Below are 22,794 nucleotides of genomic sequence, written 5' to 3'. Positions count from 1 at the left end.
CCGCTGTACACTCACTGGGATGTCGCCAGGTGCCCTACTCATTGGGGGGCACAGGCATATTGCACCCAGTGCAGGGTCCCATGGAGGACTCTCAATTCAGACTGGCGTAGATCACCTCTGTGAATTTTCGAGCGGCTGCACAGCCAGGCATTTCCTGGGGGGCACAACATGGAGGACCCATCCTGACACACTGGGGCATGGCGCTTGCTGCTGCCGGGTAGCAAGAGAAGGTGCTCGGAGATTTCTTGAGCAAATACTAAGAGGACTGTTCATTTATTTTAGGCAGAATGCCCAGAGGAGGCTGGCCAGGTGGTCTCGGACCCCCTGCAGATTTTATTTTTTTTTCTCCAGCCATCTGGAGTTTTTGTTTGTTATTTCTGTCCTCCCTGGCCATCGGACCTCACTCTTATTCTATGTTAATTAGTGTTCTCTTATTTTAATTCTTTGTTTCTTTTCTTCATCATGTAAAGCACTTTGAGTTCATTATTTGTATGAAAATGTGCTGTAGAAATAAATGTTGTTGTTGTTCTCGGGCGAAGCTCCAGGGTCAGGATGTTCTACTCAGAAATGATGGCAAAGGAGCGTGGAGACGGGTGGCATGAGGATAAGCGCAGGCAAGGAAGAAGTCCCCGTGATCTGCAGCTTGTTGAGACCTTGTCACCAACGTCCCACTGAGGTGATGTTTAGAGCCGGTAGGGTGGGCAGCCAAGTCTCATTTACATTGGCTGGCTGGCTAAGGGGGCAATTACTTTTGCACACAGATGCTCCTAGGTGTTGGTGATCTTTAATTCCTCCAATAAATCAAACAACCCAATAAAAACGGTGTGTTGCGTTTCCTCAGGCCGTCTTTTTTATTTTATGAAAGGCCATCAGAAACAATGAAGCAAAATAGAGGAAATCAGGAAGGGGGCAAATACTATTTCACAGCACTGCATCTTCTGATATCTTTCAGGTAATGATGAAGACGAAGACATTACATTTATTTAGCTCTTTCCAAGACACTCAATGCGCTTTACACAGTGAGTGAGGGGCTACTTCAGTCACCCCCCCCCCCCCCCCCCCCCCCCCCCTAATGTGCAGCACCCACCTGGACGATGTGACGGTTAGGTGGTGAAGGGGTGAGAGACAGTCAGCCAGTTAAAGAGAAGGGATGATTAGGGGGCCAGGATGACCAGGCCATGGTGGGCAATTTAGCCAGGACATTGGGATACACCCTGCCCTTCGTGAAGGATGTATTACCACCGAGAGTCAGGACCTCGGGTTGACATCAAACCTGAAAGATGCTTCGGGTTCAAGTGGCATTCTCCTCTCTCATCCTGGCACTGTTGGGCAGCACATGGAGGTCAGAATTTCACTGGACTCTGAACGTGGGCTAATAAGGACCCAATAAACCTCTCATGACTATCCATTGTCAAACAGGTGCACTTGGGGACATCGTCAGAGCAGGTAAGCAGTACCACTGGAGGCCGGGAGGGGGCGCTGTTGCTTGTGCATTTTTCTTTTCCATTTGCAAGGTGGAAGGACATCAGCCAATGGAAGACATGTGAGCTTGTGACCTCACGCCAGTCTAAGAAGCCCCGCCCCTTACATACAGTATAACACAAATGACACCTACTCGAGTCCGGGGTTCAGATTGGACCGGCAGCTGAGAGAGGCGGAGCTTTTGTGCAGAGGCGGAGCTTATTGTTCAAGATGAGGTTTTGTTTCACAGCAAAGCCAGTGAGTGGCACCCTGATCTGTGCGCTTCATTAAAATGGAGCTCAGTGGGCCGTCTGTGCTCACTTCATTACCTCATCATACAGTATGGTGCCTTCCTTCTCATGTCTTTGATATCAATCTGTCTATCTATGAAATAGTGCATCTCAAATCAAAATATTACATTGGGTCTCGCATATCCGTCTATATTAAACATTTTTCTATGATGATTATTATGGTCAGATAATTTTCAGGTAGTAAAGTCAGAAGATTTGAGGTCAGGTAGCCCACCTTGCTCGTCACAGGGCTGGACTATCGTGGGTCAGAATTTCAGTGGACTCTGAACATGCGGTGAGAAGAACCTGTGATGCCTGGCATATGGTGCCATTCCTTTCATATTTAGTGCTTTTATAGTGCCTTTCGTATTGCTCTTTTTCACAATGCATTTCATATCCCACTATTTACCTATTTGTGATATAGCACCTTTCATTTCTATGTTATATAAGATATAGTGCCTTTCATATCCATTTATTTACCTGTGATATATACAATAGGTATGAAAGGCACTATAAGATATAATTCCTATCATATCCATATATTTACCTATTTGTGATATAGCACCTTTAATTTCTATGATATAGTGCCTTTCATTTCTACTTTATGATATAGTGCCTTTCATATCCATTTATTTACCTGTGATATAGTGCCTTTCATATCTATTGTATATAAGATACAGATCCTTTCATTTCTACAGTATATATGATATAGTGCCTATCATATCCATATATTTACCTATTTGTGATATAGCACCTTTAATTTCTATGATATAGTGCCTTTCATATCCATTTATTTACCTGTGATATAGTGCCTTTCATTTCTATTGGATATAAGATATAGATCCTTTCATTTCTACAGTATATATAATGCCTATCGTATCCATATATTTACCTATTTGTGATATAGCATCTTTCATTTCTATGTTATATATGATATAGTGCCTTTCATTTCTACTTTATGATATAGTGCCTTTCATTTCTATTGTATATTAGATATAGATCCTTTCATTTCTACAGTATATATAATGCCTATCATATCCATATATTTACCTATCTGTGATATAGTGCCTTTCATATCTACTTTATGATATATCCATCCATCCATTATCCAACCCGCTATATCCTAACTACAGGGTCACGGGGGTCTGCTGGAGCCAATCCCAGCCAACACAGGGCACAAGGCAGGAAACAAACCCCAGGCAGGGCACCAGCCCACCGCAGGGTGCACCCACACACCCACACACACACACACACACTGGGGACAACTTAGAATCGCCAATGCACCTAACCTGCATGTCTTTGGACTGTGGGAGGAAACCTGGGGGGCACAGGGAGAACATGTAAACTCCACGGAGGGAGGACCCGGGAAGCAAACCCAGGTCTCCTAACTGCAAGGCAGCAGCGCTACCCACTGCGCCACCGTGCCGCCTACTTTATGATATAGTGCCTTTCATTTCTACTGTACAAGTGATATAGTGCCTTGCATATCCATCTCTCTTTATTAAACATGTTTCCGATATGATAATTATGTTCCAATATTTTTCAGGTGATAAAGTCCGAAGAGTGGACCTCCTTGCCAGTCGTAGGGCTGGAGACGTGTGGCCCGTTGATCAGCTCAGGCTCAGCAGGTCACAGGTCAGCCATACGTCATTTAGCGCTTCTTTAGTAAAGGTAGGACTTTTGAGGTCAGGTAGTTGTGCAGACTGAGGAGGTGGCACAGTGCGATTGGCACATACAGGTAAGAGTGTCACTGAGCTCTGCCAATGTGACAGTTATGACCCGGTCTCTCTGAATGTTTATAGCGCCTTTTAGGATTATCAATCTTAGAGAGGCTTTCATTCGAGATCAGAGACCAATCGAGAGAGAGACACACACACACACCACGCATACACACAGTGAGCTGCGCCGACACCCGACTCCTTAAATTCTGGAATTTTCTTTTCTGTCCGCCCCCTCCACTGGGGGCATCACGGGGTCGTCGAGGGTCAAGGTGGTCTTTTCATCTCACGCACAAATAAATCTGCATGTTGGCTCCTGCTCTGCACACGGCGGCCTCCTTGCTGATGTTTTTTATTTTGTGCACTGCACGCGAGTCATCAGATCACACCACACACACACACACACACACACACACACACACACCTTGTACTAAAGCCCCCAGATGTGTATGTGATGTGCGTGTCGCCTACTCAGGGTGTCCGGTACTCACTGGACACTCAGACAGACAGACAACACCTACAGACCCCCTCAACGACCCCTCCCATCTTCGTGCCCTTTTGCTACCCACTGCCCCCCCCCCCCACATTTTAATTCCAAGCCCCCCAAGCTCAACTTCATCTACCCCTCCGTAATTTTCCATAGCACACAAGTGCCGTTAAACGTCCCTCAAACAGAGACCAGGCTGACGTGGGGTGGTCTCCTTCTCCTCTTATATTCTGTAGCTACTGGGGGGGTCCCTGGCCTTAGGGGGGCCCATCCACCAATTAGTCACTGCCAGAGGAGAGTGACATTGGCCCATGTTCGACTTGACCGCCTCCGTTTTCTCTTTAGGAGCGTCTACCCCACCTGCCCTTCAGTAAGCAATCCCCCCCCCCGGGGGCTCCCCCACCCCACCCCCTTACCTGTTCCGACGCCTGGGGGTCCAGCTGACTTTGGAACAAAGGCACAGCAAACTGGATCTTCTTGGGGCTGTTGGGCTCCATGGCGCAGCTCCGAGCGAATCGTCCCTTCACAAGACTCTGCCCCCCCGTCGGCGGCGCACCTCCCCTCGCCGGTCAGCCCGTTGCAGACGTCCTAACAGCATGAAGCGGGCGCCCCGCGCATCCCCGGCCGCACACCCTGCACCACGACGACGGCGGCCAGAGACAAATGGCTGATTGTGCGGTGGTCCGCAGGCGAGCTTCTCCCCCCAGCCCAGCGTGCCTCTGGCCTCCCCCCAGGGCCGTGACGAAGCCGAGCGCTTTGCTGTGTGTTATTAGCAGCCCCCTCACTCCAAAGTGCAGGCTAAGGCCCCTCGGGACGCCACTGATGCATCATTACTTATTGACGAGCTCGCGCCAGGAAGTGCGGCCCGTCCTCAACTCTCGCTGCAGGCTCGGGGCCAAAACAGCCAACAAGATGGCAGCAGTGCCCGAGGTCTGCCATTCAGCAGGGTGGGATTTCCTTTCAAAAGTGTTAAATGGTGGCCCCAAATGGGTCACTGCGGGTGTCTGTTGTGCCCAGTACTGCCAGGGTAGACACTGCCCAGTTTGGTAATGGATGGCATTTCTACCACATGCCAATTAGTTTTAAATTTTACAGCATCCAGCACAGCACAAACAAACCATTCCTTATTTTATATAGCGCCTTTCGTACGTTAGAAAGCAAATAAGAATCCAAGGTAACGGGAATTCAAACTCAAAATCTCACAGCCCAGTCAGCGACTCCCAGTAACCTGTGAAAATGAATGTAGGGGGTCTGGTCAGTCCTGCAATAGCACTATATAGCGTCTTTCAAGGTGAAGACCACCAGCGTAACAGGGGAATTCAAAATCAAAATCTCTAAGCCCACTCAGTGACTCTCAACCTGTGAAAATTAGTGAAGGGGGTCTGCTCAGTCCTGGAAGGGGGCCGTATAGCGCCTTTCACAGCAAGCACAGGTTAGAAACCAAATTGGAATGTGAGGGAATTCAAACCTGAAATTCTACGCCCCTCATTGATTCACAGTAGCCTATAAATTTAAATGACCATTAGGGTGTCCAGTTAGTCCTGCAATAGCACCATATAGCGCCTTTCAAGGTGAACACCACCAGGGTAAGAGGGGAATTCAAACTCCAAATCTCACAGACCGCTCTGTCAGTAACCTGTGAAAATCAGTGAAGGGGGTCTGCTCAGTCCTGCAAGTGGGCCATATAGCGCCTTTCGAGGCAAAGACCACTGGGGTAACCGGGGAATTCAAACTCCAAATCACGAACCACTTTCTTGGATTTCTGCTAACCTGTAAATTCTAAATGAATAAATGAGCATCTGGTCAGTCCTGCCATTGCACTATATAGCGCCTTGCACAACAAACCCAGTGGGAATCCAAAGAAATGTGGCCATTCAAATTCAAAATCCTTAGACCCAAATCTCTGAATTTTAAATGAACGAGCATCTGCTCAGTCCTGCCAGTGGGCCATATAGCGCCTTTCACAACAAGCACAGGTTAGGAACCAAGTTGGAATCCAAAGGGAATGTGGCCATTTAAACTCCAAATCTCAGACCCCTTTCACTTCTCTGTAAATTTTAAATAAATGGATGAACCAGCGTCTGCTCCGTCCTGCCAATGGGCCATATAGCGCCTTTCACAGCAAGCACAAGGTCAGTAACCAAATAAGAACCTAAAGTAATATGACAAATTCACACCAGAAATCTTGCACCCCTCTCTTTGACTCCCAGTAACCTGTAAAAATGAATGTTGGGGGGTCTGCTCAGTCCTGCAATAGCACTTTATAGCGCCTTTCACAGCAAGCACACGTTAGAAACCAAATTAAAATCCACAGTAACAGCGTAATTCAAACCTGAAATTCTACACTCCCTTTATTGATTTACAGTAACTTGTAACATTTAAATGACTGTTGGGACGTCCAGTCAGTGCTGCAATAGCACCATATAGCGCCTTTCATGGTGGACATGTTTAAAATCAAATTAAAATCCAAGGTAAAAGGGGAAATCAAACTCAAAATTGCTAACCACTTTCTTGGATTCCCAGTAACCTGTACATTTAAATGACTATTGGGGCATCCGGTCAGCGCTGCAATGGTGCTATATAGCGTCTTTCACGGCGAGCACGTTAGAAACCAAGATGGAATCCACAGTCACACGGCCCTTCAAACTCAAACCCCTTTCATTGACGGAGATGTAACCTGTCAATTTTAAATGAATGAATGAGCGAGGGTCAACACAGTCCTGCCCGTGTGCCATATAGCGCCTTTCACAGCGAGCACAATGCTAGAAACCAAATAAGAATCTAAAGTAACATGACAAATTCACACCAGAAACCTCCCACCTCCCTCTCTTTGACTCTCAGTAACCTGTAAAAATGAATGTTGCTGGTCTTGTAACAGCACTTTATAGCGCCTTTCAAGGTGAAGACCAAATTAAAGTCCGTGGTAATGGGAGGAATTCAAACTCAAAATCTCACAGTGACTCTCAGTAACCTGTTAAAACAAGTGGGCCGTATAGCGCCTTTCACAACAAGCACAGGTTAGAAACCAAGTTGGAATCCAAGGGAATTTGGCCATTTAAACTCCAAATCTTAGACCCCTTTCACCCCTTTTTAAAAATGAATGTTGGGGATATGCTCAGTCTTTCAATAGCACTTTATAGCGCCTTTCACAGCAAGCACGTTAGAAATCAAATTAGAATCAACAGTAACAGCGTAATTCAAACCTGAAATTCTACACCCCCTTATTGATTCCCAGTAACCTGTACGTTTAAATGACCATTGTGGCGTCCAGTCAGTCCTGCAATGGTGCTATATAGCGCCTTTCATGGCGAGCATGTTAGAAACCAAGATAGAATCCACAGTCACACAACCATTCAAACTCCAATCTCGGACCCCTTTCACCCCCTGTGCATTTTAAATGAATGAGCGAGCAAGCGAGTGTCTGGTCAGTCCTGCCAGTGTGCCATATAGCGCCTTTCACAGAGAGTACAATGTTAGAAACCGAATAAGAATCCAAAGTAAAACAATAAATTCACACCCCCCCCCCCCCCCCCCCCCCCCATCGACTTCCACTAACCTGTAAAAAGGAATGTTAGCGGTGGTCTGATCAGTCTTGCAATAGCACTTTATAGCGCCTTTCACAGCCACCCCATATTAGAAATCCACAGACAACATGCTGATTCAAACCCACAACCTCACACCCCGTCCTTGATTCGCAGTAACCTGTAAAACTGAAACGACTGTTGTGGCGTCCGGTCAGTCCTGTGATATGGCGCCTTACATGCCAAGCACATGTTAGAAACCAAGTAAGAATCCAATGCAACTTGGTCATTCAGACCTGAACTCCAACACCCCCCCCCCTTATTGATTTGCAGTAACCTGTAGGGGGCACCTGGCCAGTATAGCATCTTTCAGAGATTGCGAATAAGAATCCATGGTAATAAAAAACAGAACAAGGGCTTTGCTCCTAACTCAGCGATTCCCGGTGATCTGTAAAGATGAATGTCAGGGCATCAGGTCAGTCCTGCAATCCAGCTTTATGTCATATAACACCTTTCATGGCCTCAAATGTAAGGATTTCCTTTGGTCTGAAGTACCACCCCCCCCCCCCCCCGGGTCTGCTCATATTCCTCCCACCTCTGCCCACTCGGACTCCATCCTCACACATTGATGCTTGGCTGCATTATTCCTGCTTCTGGATCCGTTAAGCAGTGAGCTGCATGTCCTTTTATTGTGCCGGTGCCCCCTAGTGGCTGAATGCTGTATTGCAACCAGACCCTGCAATCCGCACTGAACTCTGCGCCCCTGGTTTTAAATGGTCCAGCCTGGCACACCCCTCCATATGCTGTCCTGTCTAAAGAGAGGCTGAGGGAGCCAGAAGTGCACAACAGGACGGGCTGCTCAATCGCCATTCTGGAGGTCAAGCGCCCCCTTAGTGTTTCTCGACACTCCATTCTTTTATTTACTTCTCATTTTGAAATGTTATCCCAACATCAACTTTGCTTTAATGTGACATTGTTGAATTTGGGGAACCCAAGTATAATGACCTCTGACCCCAACTTAAAATGGTCCAGCACAGCCTCCTCTAAATATTCAGTTAATTATACAGAGACATGAAATTGACTGAAAATTGAGCTGATTGTCCCACATTCTGATTGAGACCTATTTAAGGAGGCGCCCCCTAGTGTTCATCAGCACTCCATTTCAGTTATTCTGATATTGTGTTCTCTAAACTCGCAGTCAGCTCTTTTGAATTTGCCACCCAGTGGCTGAATACTGAACTGCAACTAAGAAATGTGACCTGATCATGTTAGATTTTAATGGTGATGTTTTATGCAGGCGCCCCCTACTGTCCACACTTTTGCATACTTCAGTTATTTTGAAAGTTTATTCTGATTGAGGATTCTTAAATGTTAGTGTGTTTATTCAACAGAGATATTGCATTTAAGACCCCCAACCCGTACAATGAGCTCTGACCCCAATTTAAAACGGTCCAGCACAGCCTCCTCTAAATATTCACTTAATTATACAGAGACATGAAATTGACTGAAAAATGAGCTGATTGAGACCTATTTAAGGAGGCGCCCCCTAGTGTTCATCAGCACGGCATTTCAGCCATTTGACATCGTGTTCTCTACTCTCACGGTCAGATCCTTTGCAAGCACCACCTAGTGGCTGAATATTGCACTGCAACTAAGAACTGTGACCTGATCAACCTCCATTCTAAATGGTGAGCTTTGAATGACAGCACCCCCTATTGTTCATTGACTGTGCATTTCAGTTATTTTTGACATTGTGTTCTCTATTCTCACATTCAGGTTTTTTGCAAGCACCACCTATTGCCCTTCAAAACTGCCATCTTTTGTTTACTTCAATTATTTTGCAATTTTAATGTGAAACAGAGCTTTCTAAAATGTTACATTGTGTGTACCCTGCACCCTTGTTGAATCGGAGACCCCCCCAAACAGTACAATGAGTTCTAACCCCAACTTAAAATGGTCCAGCACGGCCTCTTCAGACTGTTCAGTGTTGTCTATGGAGACTGCACACTGACTGAAGGAGCGGCTGACTGTCCCATATTCAGATTGAGACCTTTATACAGACGCCCCCTAGTGTTCAGACACTGCATTTGTTATTTTGACATTGCGTTCTCTATTCTCACAGCTTTTTTGCAAGCGCCACCTGGTGGCAGAAAAATGAACTGTAACAACTGTGAACTGATCATCCTCCATTCTAATAGTGAGCTCTTAATGAAGGCGCCCCCTACTGTTCATCGACTCTGCATTTTAGTTATTGTGAAATTCTGTTCTAAATTCCAACAGTCGGCTCTTTTGCATTTGCCACCCAGTGGCTGAATACTGAATTGCAAGTAAGAACACTGACTTGATCATGCTAGAATTTAATAGTGACATTTTATGCAGGCGCCACGTACTGTCCACACTTTTGGAGACTTCACTTATTTTGAAAATTTATTTTGATTGAGGATTCTTAAATGTTACAGTGTGTGTATTCAGCATAGATATTGAATTTAAGACCCCCCAACCTGTACAATGCGCTCTTAACCCTAATTTAAAACGGTCCAGCACAGCCTCTTCAGAAGTTCAGTGTTGTCTATGGAGACTGCACACTGACTGAAGGAGGGGCTGACTGTCCCATATTCAGATTGAGACCTTTAAACACAGACGCCCCCTAGTGTTCAGACACTGCATTTGCTATTTTGACATCGCGTTCTCTATTCTCACAGCTTTTTTGCAAGCGCCACCTGGTGGCAGAAAAATGAACTGTAACAACTGTGACCTGATCATCCTCCATTCTAATAGTGAGCTTTGAATGACAGCACCCCCTATTGTTCATTGACTGTGCATTTCAGTTATTTTTGACATTGTGTTCTCTATTCTCACATTCAGGTTTTTTGCAAGCACCACCTATTGCCCTTCAAAACTGCCATCTTTTGTTTACTTCAATTATTTTGCAATTTTAATGTGAAACAGAGCTTTCTAAAATGTTACATTGTGTGTACCCTGCACCCTTGTTGAATCTGAGACCCCCCAACCTGTACAATGCGCTCTTAACCCTAATTTAAAACGGTCCAGCACGGCCTCTTCAGACTGTTCAGTTGTTGTCTATGGAGATTGCACACTGACTGAAGGAGGGGCTGACTGTCCCATATTCAGATTGAGACCTTTAAACACAGACGCCCCCTAGTGTTCAGACACTGCATTTGCTATTTTGACATCGCGTTCTCTATTCTCACAGCTTTTTTGCAAGCGCCACCTGGTGGCAGAAAAATGAACTGTAACAACTGTGACCTGATCATCCTCCATTCTAATAGTGAGCTCTTAATGAAGGCGCCCCCTAGAGTTCATTGACTGTGCATTTCAGTTATTTTGACATTTTGTCCTCTGTTCTCATAGTTTTTTTTTGCAATCGCGCCCTAGAGGCTGTATATTGCTCTGCATCCCAGCACTGTAACCTCATTATCCTCACTGCTAATGGTGACATTTTATGCAGGTGCCCCCTACTGTTGATCCATACTGCATTTTTCCTTTAACTTCAGTCATCTTGAAATTCTATTCTGATATGGAGTTTTCTTAAATGTCACATTCTGTGTATCCAGCACACATTGGGAATCCTCCCCATGTAGAATGAACGGACATGCCAACTTAAAATGGTGCAGCACAGCTTCCTCTAACTGGCCAATGGAGACTGGGCACTGATTGAGCGGTGGGCCGACTGTCCCACATTCTGATTGAGAGCTTTCAATGCAGGCGCCCCCTAGTGTTCAACACCACTGCATGTGTTACGTTTGTTCTCTGTTGCCCCTATCAGTCCTTTTGCCAACACCACCTAGTGGCTGAATTCTGCAGTGTAACGAATATCTGTGACCTGATTATCCTCGTTTCTCAAGGTGACTTTTTACACAGGCAGCCTCCCCCCGTTCCATCAACACTGCGTTATTTCACTTGTCACTTTTATGCCATCATTGAATGTTGCACTGTTGCCGGGCTCAGCTTCACTACTTGGGACCCCTCCTTGTACACGGACCTTGGAGATGGGCCTCCATTCTCCATAACCCTAAATTAAACTAAGCAGGCCTTGTATTGGGTGAAAGACAAACAGATTACACTCCACTCTGCTCTCCGTTCTGTCGCAAGCGCCCCCTGGAGGCCCACCAAGAGTGCATTCTTTAGGTCCGTGCACTCCGTTTGATCTCACTGACAGACCACCCTGCCCTTCAGAACACCTCAGGCAGCCAAGAATGTTTGGGCCCGGCCAGTCCTTGGGATGGGAGACCAAGCAGGTGATGGTGAGGCTAGCAGACGGACACTTACTGTGTGGCTCCCAATGCCACCAGTGCTGTATAAAAGGCGCCATCCTTCAGATTAGACCTAAAACCAAAAGGTCCTGACTTTCTGTGCTCATTAAAGACCCCTGGGACATCCTTTGTAAAGGGTTTGTGCGTATCCCGATGTCTTGGCTAAATTGCCCACCACATCAGAGTCACTCTGGGCCCTTAATCATCCCCCTGTCTCTAATTGTCTTTCTTTGCCAACTAACGTGTGGTGAGCGCAGCGGTGCACAAAATGGCTGCCGCCAGATCATCCAGGTGGGTGCTGCATATCGGTGCTGGTAGAAGTGGCTCCCCGCTCACTAGGTGGAGTCTTTGAGTAGTGAGGTAAGCGCTATATAAATGTGATTATTAAAATAATGAATTCTCTTTGATTCTATCACTAACTGTTGTATTACACTCCAGGTCAAGTCCAGCAGAGGTGCGGCTGCCTGAAACTCTTCCAAGGAGATTTCTGCAGAGAAAAAAACACAACACACTTTCCAAACCAAGCTTATGCAAAATAAATATATCTTTATTAATTTGTTTCATATATAAATCTTCCCTCTTGAATCCCACATGACACAGGTAGACAAGCCCCTTGACATTGCGCTCCACGTACAAATACAAATCTCTCTCCATCCACTGGGCTAGCACTCCAGAAGCACCAAACACACACACACACACACACACACACACTCTTCAGGAATCGCTGGCTCGCTCGCACTCAACTTTCAAATTTTAATTATCCGCTCGCTCCTCCTCACCGCCTGACCACCGTAGCACTCAGGACGTCTAAAGCCTTATCACAGAATGTCATGGTGCACACAGAAAAGTGGGCAAAAAAACAAAAAAAAAAAAAACACATCCCACAATGCATCCTGCCTGACATTCACGTGCAGTCTGGGGTCTCAGGTTCCACCACTCACACCAGTGAGTTACCAGGCTCTGGTGCGCAATCGTAAATGGCAAACCCACGACTGGAAAAGCACAGCAGGAACATCTCAATGCAAACCACGCAAACAGAGCTCTCTTTCCAAGTCTTACACCAGTAGCAAACACTTGTGTTTTAATACAACAACTCTGTATGTGGAGTGGTCAAAAAAAAAAATAAAACAAAATTAAAAAATAATAATAATAAAATCAGCAGTTAAATTGTTAATTCAAGTCCAGAGTGAATTATTATTGCACAGCTAGCACCTCATGGAGGTCAATATTGGCAGAAGCCAGGCAGATGAAAATTCAGCTTTACCCGAGAGACTCGGTCATGGATTATTTTACAAATTAAAAGCAAAAAAAAAAAAAAATGATAAATTCAAGTTTTTAACACGTTTTTGCCCCACAAACCAACAGCTAGAAAAACGCACACAAAAAGTTTATAAATCAGTGAAAGGCTTCATAATGATCATGCATTATTTAAACATTTTAAAAAACCTGTTAACAGTAGCTCACTACAGCAGCATTAGTGTCTTCAGATGCCTGGCTGGTTACTTAAAAACACAAATTCGCCTCAAGCCTGGGTGGTCCGCATGTGGCCCGTGTTCTCGGAGACTCCTCTTCTACGCGTCGTCTTTTTCACCTGGCAAAGAAATAAACATTTTTTTTTGATATTTCGAATGAGAACATTAAAGTGGAATTAAAAAAAAAATTAAACACACAAAATAAACCACAGCAGCAGCAGCAGCACGCGCAAATGAACTTTTCCGCTCCCTGCACTTTAACTCATTTAGGGCTAATTTTTTTTTTGTTTGTTTCTTTTCTCCCAGGGCTGAATATTTTTCTAAAAATTAACTTTTTTTTAAAAAAAGAACACAATGCTATTGTTTAACAAATCAAATTAACAAAAAATATTTTTGACAAATGTTACTGTCTTCTTGTTTGAGCCTGCATACTCTATGATTTCACACACATGTAACAGCCGACCCCTTACTCAGCCGGCAGCTACACCTCCAAGACCTGTGGCCTGGATAAATTACTGAGATGAATCTAAATATCAAGCCGTACCTTTAACAAATCGATGGTGTAAACATAAGCACAAAAGAAAAGCAGATATGTAAAAATAAGTGAAAATATTAAAACCAAAAAACAAAACACTATTGCACATACCCTATGTAGAATATATGATGTACAGTAGATCCAGAAAGTATTCCCAGCGCTTCATCACTTTTTCCACATTTTGTTATGTTACAGCCTTATTCCAAAATGGATTAAATTAATTTTTTCCCTCAGAATTCTACACACAACACCCCATAATGACAACGTGAAAAAAGTTTACTTAAGGTTTTTGCAAATTTATTAAAAATAAAAAAACTGAGATATCCCATGTCCATAAGTATTCACAGCCTTTGCTCAATACTTTGTCGATGCCCCTTTGGCAGCAATTCCAGCCTCAACTCTTGTTGAATATGATGCCACAAGCTTGGCACACCTATCCCTGGCCAGTTTCGCCCATTCCTCTTAGCAGCACCTCTCAAGCTCCATCAGGTTGGATGGGAAGCGTCGGTGCACAGCCATTTTAAGATCTCTCCAGAGATGTTCAATCAGATTCAAGTCTGGGCTCTGGCTGGGCCACTCAAGGACATTCACAGAGTTGTCCTGAAGCCACTCCTTTGATATCTTGGCTGTGTGCTTAGGGTCGTTGTCCTGCTGAAAGATGAACCGTCGCCCCAGTCTGAGGTCAAGAGCGCTCTGGAGCAGGTTTTCATCCAGGATGTCTCTGTACATTGCTGCAGTCATCTTTCCCTTTATCCTGACTAGTCTCCCAGTCCCCACAGCATGATGCTGCCACCACCATGCTTCACTGTAGGGATGGTATTGGCCTGGTGATGAGCGGTGCCTGGTTTCCTCCAAACGTGATGCCTGGCATTCACACCAAAGAGTTCAATCTTTGTCTCATCAGACCAGAGAATTTTCTTTCTCATGGTCTGAGAGTCCTTCAGGTGCCTTTTGGCAAACTCCAGGCGGGCTGCCATGTGCCTTTTACTAAGGAGTGGCTTCCGTCTGGCCACTCTACCATACAGGCCTGATTGGTGGATTGTTGCAGAGATGGTTGTCCTTCTGTAAGGTTCTCCTCTCTCCACAGAGGACCTCTGGAGCTCTGACAGAGTGACCATCGGGTTCTTGGTCACATCCCTGACCAAAGCCCTTCTCCCCCGATCGCTCAGTTTAGATGGCCGGTCAGCTCTTGGAAGAGTCCTGGTGGTTTCGAACTTCTTCCACTTACAGATGATGGAGGCCACTGTGCTCATTGGGACCTTCAAAGCAGCAGAAATGTTTCTGTAACCTTCCCCAGATTTGTGCCTCGAGACAATCCTGTGTCGGAGGTCTACAGACAATCCCTTTGACTTCATGCTTGGTTTGTGCTCTGACATGAACTGTCAACTGTGGGACCTTATATAGACAGGTGTGTGCCTTTCCAAATCATGTCCAGTCAACTGAATTTACCACAGGTGGACTCCAATGAAGCTGCAGAAACATCTCAAGGATGATCAGGGGAAACAGGAGGCACCTGAGCTCAATTTGGAGCTTCATGGCAAAGGCTGTGAATACTTATGTACATGTGCTTTCTCAATTTTTTTATTTTTAATAAATTTGCAAAAACCTCAAGTAAACCTTTTTCACGTTGTCATTATGGGGTGTTGTGTGTAATTCTGAGGAAAAAAATGAATTTAATCCATTTTGGAATAAGGCTGTAACATAACAAAATGTGGAAAAGGTGATCATGCGCTGTGAATACTTTCCGGATGCACTGTAATTAACCGTTGATTCATTAACACCAAACTCGTGGCTGACAGCCTCACACAAACACCTTTACCTTCTTAACTAAGACCAACATTGCACATGTGGGCTTGTTATGCTTAAGGGGCGTAATTGCAAAAACAAAACCATGAAGAATACGTAACAAATGCACAGGGAGCGCTTTACTCTACAGGAGTTGGGTGAACAAGAACGGTGAAGCGCTTAGTAGGATACCCACACGTAGCCGTGAATGTGAACGATTGGCAACGCAAAAGTAAAAATGAGGTTACTGATAAAAATTGCGTGAATGCTTGAAGTCGTAAAATTTAAATGTGCAAATGTTGAGGATTGGCTGTATATATTTAATTATTTTAGCAAAACATGCATGTGTTTTTACATGTTACATATGACTGGATGACTTGGCGTGTGGATTATACAACACAAGAAACGCTACATTTTTTTTTTTTCCCATGGACGTTTTCATACTGTTGTTTGCTGTGGTCCAGAGTTGGTCACCGTAGGTTCCCATTCTATGAGAAAGTTCATCTCCATTCTCCATAAATTTTCTCTGAGCCATTAATATAAACCACATAGGGTACACTAACAATATATATATAAAAAAAAAAAAATTTGGGTGAAGTATTTCTTTAAGGTGGCAACACTTGGACAACACACCTGCAACAATTGAGGCCATGGCGAGATCATTCTGGCTTTTGTTCTTGACGATTTTGTGCCATTGGCCATACAGATTTTCTATCCCATTAACATCTCCCCTTCAGTTACACAGACACGTTCAGATTTCAACATCGCAACTTTACCAGAAATCGCCTGCCTTAATAAAAAATATTTGTTGTTAGTATTGGTCCACCTTTGGCTGGGATCGTGGGAGATACAGTCATATGAAAAAGTTTGTGAACCCCACTCAGCCTGCATAATAATTGACTCTCCTTTCATCACTAAAGATAACAATGGTATGTCTGTCATTTCCTAGCAACATCTGAGTACTGCGGTGTTTTCTGAACAAAGATTTTTAGTGACGCAGTATTTAGTTGTATGAAATTAAATCAAATGTGAAAAACTGGCTGTGCACAAATGTGGGTCCCCTTGTCATTGTGCTGATTTGAATGCCTGTCACTGCTCAATGCTGATTACTTGGTTGATGAGCTCGTTACACCTTGAACTTCATAGACAGGTGTGTCCAATCCTGAGATATAAAGGTATTTAAGGTGGTCAATTCCAAGTTGTGCTTCCTTCCCTTTGACTCTCCTCTGAAGAGTGACAGCATGGGATCCTCAAAGCAACTCTCCAAAGATCTGAAAACAAAGATTGTTGAGTCTCCTGGTTTAGGAGAAGGCTACAAAAAGCCATCTCAGAGGTTTAAACTGTCAGGTTCTGTAACTGTAAGGAATGGAATCAGGAAATGGAAGGCCACAGGCACAGTTGGTGTTAAACCAGCAGGTCTGGCAGGCCAAGAAAAATACAGGAGCGGCATATGAGCAGGATTGTGAGAATGGTGAAGACAACCCACAGATCACCTCCAAAGACCTGCAAGAACATCTCGCTACAGATGGTGTATCGGTACATCGTTCTACAATTCAGCACATCTGTATGGCAGGGTGATGAGAAAGAAGCCCTTTCTGCACTCACACCAAACAGAGTCAGTCGCTTGTTGTATGCCAATGCTCATTTAGACAAGCCAGATTCATTTTGGAACAAAGTGCTTTGGACTGATGAGACAAAAATGGAGTTATTTGGTCAGAACAAAAAGCGCTTTGAATGGCGGAAGAAGAACACCGCATTCCAAGAAAAACACCTGCTACCTGCTGTCAAATTTGGTGGAGGTTCCATCATGCTGTGGGGCTGTGTGGCCAGTTCAGGGACTGGGGCCCTTGTTAAAGTCGAGGGTCGCATGAATTCAACCCAATATCAACAAATTCTTCAGGATAATGTTCAGGCATCAGTCACAAAGTTGAAGTTACGCAGGGGTTGGATATTCCAACAAGACAATGACCCAAAACACAGTTGGAAATCTACAAAGACATTCATGCAGAGGGAGAAGTACAATGTTCTGGAATGGCCGTCACAGTCCCCTGACTTGAATATCATCGGAAATCTATGGGATGATTTGAAGCAGGCTGTCCATCAAACTGAACTGAACTGGAGAGATTTTGTATGAAGAATGGTCAGAAATACCTCCATCTAGAATCAGACGCTCATCAAAGGCTATAGGAGGACAGCGTCTAAAGGCTGTTAAGATTTACAAAAGGAGGCTCAACTAAGTATTGAGGTCATATCTCTGTTGTGGTGCCCATATTTATGTTATGATGCATATTGCATATTTTCTGTTAATCTAATAAACTTCATGTCACTGCTGAAATCCTACTGTGTCCATAAGGCATGTCAGATATTAAAAGGAAGTTGCTACTTTGAAAGCTCAGCCAACGAGAAACAAAAATCCAAAGAATTAAAAGGGGTTCCCAAACTTTTTCATATGACTGTATAGTTTGATAAGGGCAAAGCCCAAAAAGGTTCGCCAAGACTCGTTTTGGAGCAGAGTAGTGTGACATCTCATTCAGATATTGGAGCCGCTCCCTGCAAACGGAGGACTTAAGAGAAGCAAACCTCCACTTTTTCTCTCACCATTGCCAAATGGGAACAAACCATGTTAAAGAGTAGCATACACTATTGTGGTATTTCATAGCTGTTCAAAATGGAGTCATGGTGCACAGCTGTTACATTACAACACTTTAGGAAGAACGTGGGGACACAGATGGAAAAATTGTTAAATTCGTTCAAAAAAATAAAGATTTAAAAGTTATTACCCCCAAGAGAAAAGATTAACAGATGCATGGAATAAGAGATCAAGTTGTAGGGTAGACAGGATGATTATAGGGGCCTTCAAACGTCAAGTTGGTTATTTTGGAACATCGCGGTGAATGGGATCGGAGAGCTTTTTGGGTCTGAATGACCCGTTTGTGTCAAAGCTGCAGTACTGAACTTCTAGGGCCCCTCGGTGCAGTTTATCTGGACAAACCACTGAAAGTCTTCAATGTAGCAGAGATGGCTGCACTTGTCTTATATGGACATTTACTGAAATTCTCGCTGTAAAAAGGTAAGCAGGACTTCAGACTTTTAACATTAAATGAGAACATTTTTTTCCAGCTTTACCAAGCATGTACTGTCCTAAAACCAAAGCCTGCCATTACAGCAATAGGTAGCAGAAAAGGACCATAAAATACAAAAAAGGAAACTTCAAACTGAACTTACAATTCTGATTGTGTTTTTAAACAGCACGGTACTGATGCACTCAATATCAATTTTACCTTCTGGCCTGGGGTGGAGTGGTGGCTCTGAGGGTAGGGATCTGCACTGGCAATCGGAAGGTTGCCGGTTCAAATCCCGTAAATGCCAAAAGGGACTCTGCTCTGTTGGGCCCTTAACTTGCAATCGCTCCGTCCTGGGTAGGACGTTAATCTACATCCAGCCCTGCATGTAGGCCCTGCAGGGAAAAACCTGGGGTTGGTGGCAGAATTGGCACTCCAGCCACCATAAAAAAACCTCACACTGGTTCCATTCCATCTTGAACTAAGTGTGGTGCGGAGGTGTCACCTGTTGTAATGGCTGCACTCGGGTCCTAATCAGGATTCCTGCATCAGCGTCCGTTCCTAACCATATTATATATCTCCGTATATATATCTCTCTTCTGGCCTAGCTTTCACTGAACATCTTAAGCCTGAAGGAAAGTAAACTGATCTTTTGTCTTGTGACCATACGGGGTGCCACCAAGTCCCAAACATGTCACAGGTTTAAATAAAGCCTTTATTACTTGTAGAACCTTAAACAAGTGGACGATGGCCAAAATAGCACAACCAATGATTCTGTAGGTTCCTTTCCCCTCTCCATTTGAGTTTTGTCCCTTTGCCTCATAAATCATCTTGGAAAGGCAGAATGGCTTTTTTTAATATGTGACCCAGGAGTACTTCTGGTGCCAGGGCATAGCCGAGTAGGAAGCACTTCCGGGTTAGGCAGAACATCCCCCAAAGTAGGGAGAACTTGTCCCGGCAACGAACTCTGGAGGCACCCAGGGACCCCAAAAGAAGAAGAAGATGATGACTTTTCATTTATACAGTGTTTTTCTAGGCACTCTGAGCACTTTACATATAGGGGGTTCACTTCAACCACCATCAGTGTGCAGCATCCACCTGGATGATACATTTCACACCAGTATATTCTTTACACATTAGTTATTAGGTAGTGAAGGGATGAGAGAGGGAGAGAGACACAGTTAGCTAATAAGGGACAGAGGATGATTAGGCTGTGGTGGGCAACTTAGCCAGGAAACTGGGAAACGTCCTACGTTTTTGTTTTTTTAAGATAAATGCCCAGGGATCTTTCGATACCACAGATAATTAAGACCCCGGTATAAACGTCTCATTCAAAGGATGACACCGTTTTTACAACACAGTGTCCTCGTCACTGCACTGGGGCATTGGGACCCACACACAGTCCACAGGGTAAGCGCCCCCTACTGACCTAACCAACACCTCTTCCAGCTGCATCCAGGCTGTGTAGAACTTTCTGGGGTGAATTCACAGCCCTGGCCCTAAGGGTACCACATAAAAAGAAAAGCAACAATGGCTGAACATGTCAGCAAGGTTTTGTCCAACCCCCCCCCCCCCTTCTTAAAAAGGCCCAGATATGCGATTTTAAAATGTGTGGAATCTAAAGAGACAGATCAATACTTGATATTTGTGGCTTGATATATTGGATGCATTTGGTAGGTTTCAAGAATTTTTTTTTAACCTCCAACAAGAGGACCCCAGGACCCATAAGCTCCATTACAAGTCAAAAGAGTGGGCCAGTTATTTTTTCAAATTTATTAAAAATGTTTCACTTTTGATCACAATTTCAGGTGGCAAATTAACTCGTTCAGGGCGGATGTCGACTTCTGTTGAAATTCAGAGGTAGAGGACGGTAATCAGCCGTAAACGGTGACAAAACTCGCCATTATGTTTTAGTTCAACTCTCTTTACTAGAAGGAAAGTTAGCTTTGTTGATTTGACCTCAATTACCTGTGCATGCGTGAGTAGCGAAGAGCAAACAACCTCTAAAATGGCAGCGAGAGACCAAGGCAAATGTGCAAAGCAAAATACTCCGTGGATGACATTTTGCGTATTATTGCTGCATTGGTCTCTGATTTGTTGGACTCCGATTTTGATGCAAGTGATCGGAAGACAGAGATTGAAAACGTAATTGAGATACCAGCTTCAGCTGATCAGTTCCCAGCTGATCGTGGTCCTGAACACGCTTGTGTAGGTGATGCGACTACAGCAACGTTCGTCTGGGATGACCGTCACGACGACAAGAGGTATAAACCAGATTGCATCACACTGCCATGCGAAAATAGGCCAGGCAGCCAACCCTCCACGCATTCCTTTCAGCCATCGAGCTGCCCCTACACAGCCACCAGAGACACTGAACAGGCATCGACAGCAGCCACAGCAACCGATGTTTTACGTTGATTTATATGGGAAAGCTTTGCTTTGTGTGCTTTTCAGACAACAGAGTTGCCTGCAAAAAATATTCAGCCCTCAAAGAGTTAATATACACCATGACTCTGAACAAATAACTTGGACTTGAAAAATACCAAAACGTATCCTTGAAAACAATTCACAATCAAAATTCACTCAACACCACACAATAAAAAACCAACAAGTTACCATGGAACTCAGTGCTTCTCCTGAACGGCTCCAGCTGACCTATTCGGAGAAACTGCGGCCAGAAGCTCATTCACGATCTCTCGTCGAATTTCATCTGCAAGGGATTCCTTAATCTGCAAAATACAAAGAGAAATATAAAAAAGTGTTAAAATAATCAAATGTCGGTAGGTAGGATATTTCAAAGATCATAAAATGGTTACACGGAACATATCATGTCCACTGATGTGCACACTCGATCCAATCCACACCCTTAACCTAAATGGCCTTTGGCTTGCCTCGCTCTCAACTTTGGGCACAGTGGGCCGGTGGTCGCCATTACCACACTAAAACCATATTATGTACTCTATGACATGGCTTTTCTTTTGAGACGGCTGTTTGCCGAGTCATTATTAGCTCCATTAGGCTACCGTACTTAGATGTGTGTCCATTAGTCAACCAGCTAATTCTGTGCTGTGAGTGTGCGACACCCTCTTTGTTGTCAGTCCTGTGACTAAATGTGAATACTGTAAAGCTGAATCCTCTTTTAAATGGTGTGGTATCCAACATCAATTTTCTCAAAAACAGCCTCTGGACTCTGGGATGCCCTCCAAAATGCCAAACCCACAAAGCTGCAGTGTCCCCCCAGGGTTGTGATGAACGATACTAATGCCTTTTCTCCCTTTTCCACAGACCACCAGAAAGAAAGACTAGTTAAGACTCCGCCCACTTCCACTGTTCCTCCACGCCCTCCTGCAGACCTCATTTCTGCCTCAGATCCCACCCCTTCCTGTCCTCCACCTATAAAAACCCCAACTCTTCACTCTGCTAGTCAGCCACAATCTGACTCGGTCCTATAGGACTATCACTTTATTCGTGTAGTCTACTTTACTGGCATTATAATGGGTGGACTGCCCAACACTATCTTGTTTCTTGTATTTTCTTTACAATATCTATCTCCATCCATCCATCCATCCATCTACCTACCTACCATATCTCCATCCATCTATCGTATCTCCATCCATCTACTGTATTTCCATCCATCTACCTACCTACCTACCTATCATATCTCCATCCATCTACCTACCTACCTACCTATCATATCTCCATCCATCTACCTACCTACCTACCTATCATATCTCCATCCATCTACCTACCTACCTACCTATCATATCTCCATCCATCTACCTACCTACTGTATCTCCATCTCCCCATCAACCTCTTTGTGTAGGTGTATGCATACATACATACATACATACATACATACGTGACTTGGTGCGTGTGTGTATGTTTCACTATATACATGTCCTGTCTGTTCGTAGGTACTTTTTTTTCCACGTCTGTACTAGGCAATGTCCATTACGCAAGTTGTTACGGAGTATTATTCTTCTTTAAAATTGTGCATTTCATTCTTTTTTATTTATGCTTGTGTTTTCCTAAGTAGGGATATACATGGATATATTTGGATTAGTCTAAATTTCAGAATAGGGGATCAAATTAGGGTCAAGGTTCTCTCCTTTCACACCTCTTACTAATGTAAGTGGTTCTTTTGTGTGTCGTTGTCCTGCCATTTTAAATAGAAGGATAGGCTACAATT

At 44.3% G+C, this 22,794-nt stretch overlaps 2 protein-coding genes across 4 annotated transcripts in view; both read right to left on the bottom strand.

The window, feature by feature from the left end:
• Positions 1-4,812, bottom strand: part of ppp1r1c (protein phosphatase 1, regulatory (inhibitor) subunit 1C) — an 80,401-nt gene extending 75,589 nt beyond the window's left edge. The window contains exon 1 of the mRNA XM_028806211.2: positions 4,373-4,812. Within this exon, the coding sequence (XP_028662044.2) occupies positions 4,373-4,453 (81 nt within the window). The 5' untranslated portion in view covers positions 4,454-4,812. The remainder of the gene's footprint in view (positions 1-4,372) is intronic.
• A 7,465-nt stretch (positions 4,813-12,277) lies between these two features.
• itprid2 (ITPR interacting domain containing 2) overlaps positions 12,278-22,794 on the bottom strand; it is a 285,956-nt gene continuing 275,439 nt past the window's right edge. For all 3 annotated transcript variants that reach the window (XM_028806206.2, XM_028806207.2, XM_028806209.2), the window contains 2 exons: positions 21,222-21,334; positions 12,278-13,342 (listed from right to left, as the gene is read on the bottom strand). In XM_028806206.2, coding sequence (XP_028662039.2) covers positions 21,230-21,334 — 105 coding nt within the window. In that variant the 3' untranslated portion in view covers positions 12,278-13,342; positions 21,222-21,229. The remainder of the gene's footprint in view (positions 13,343-21,221; positions 21,335-22,794) is intronic.

Source organism: Erpetoichthys calabaricus, chromosome 8 (assembly GCF_900747795.2).
Source record: "Erpetoichthys calabaricus chromosome 8, fErpCal1.3, whole genome shotgun sequence".
NCBI lineage: Eukaryota > Metazoa > Chordata > Cladistia > Polypteriformes > Polypteridae > Erpetoichthys > Erpetoichthys calabaricus.
Note: the sequence above shows the minus strand (reverse complement) of the source record. Positions and strands in the feature narration are given on the sequence as shown.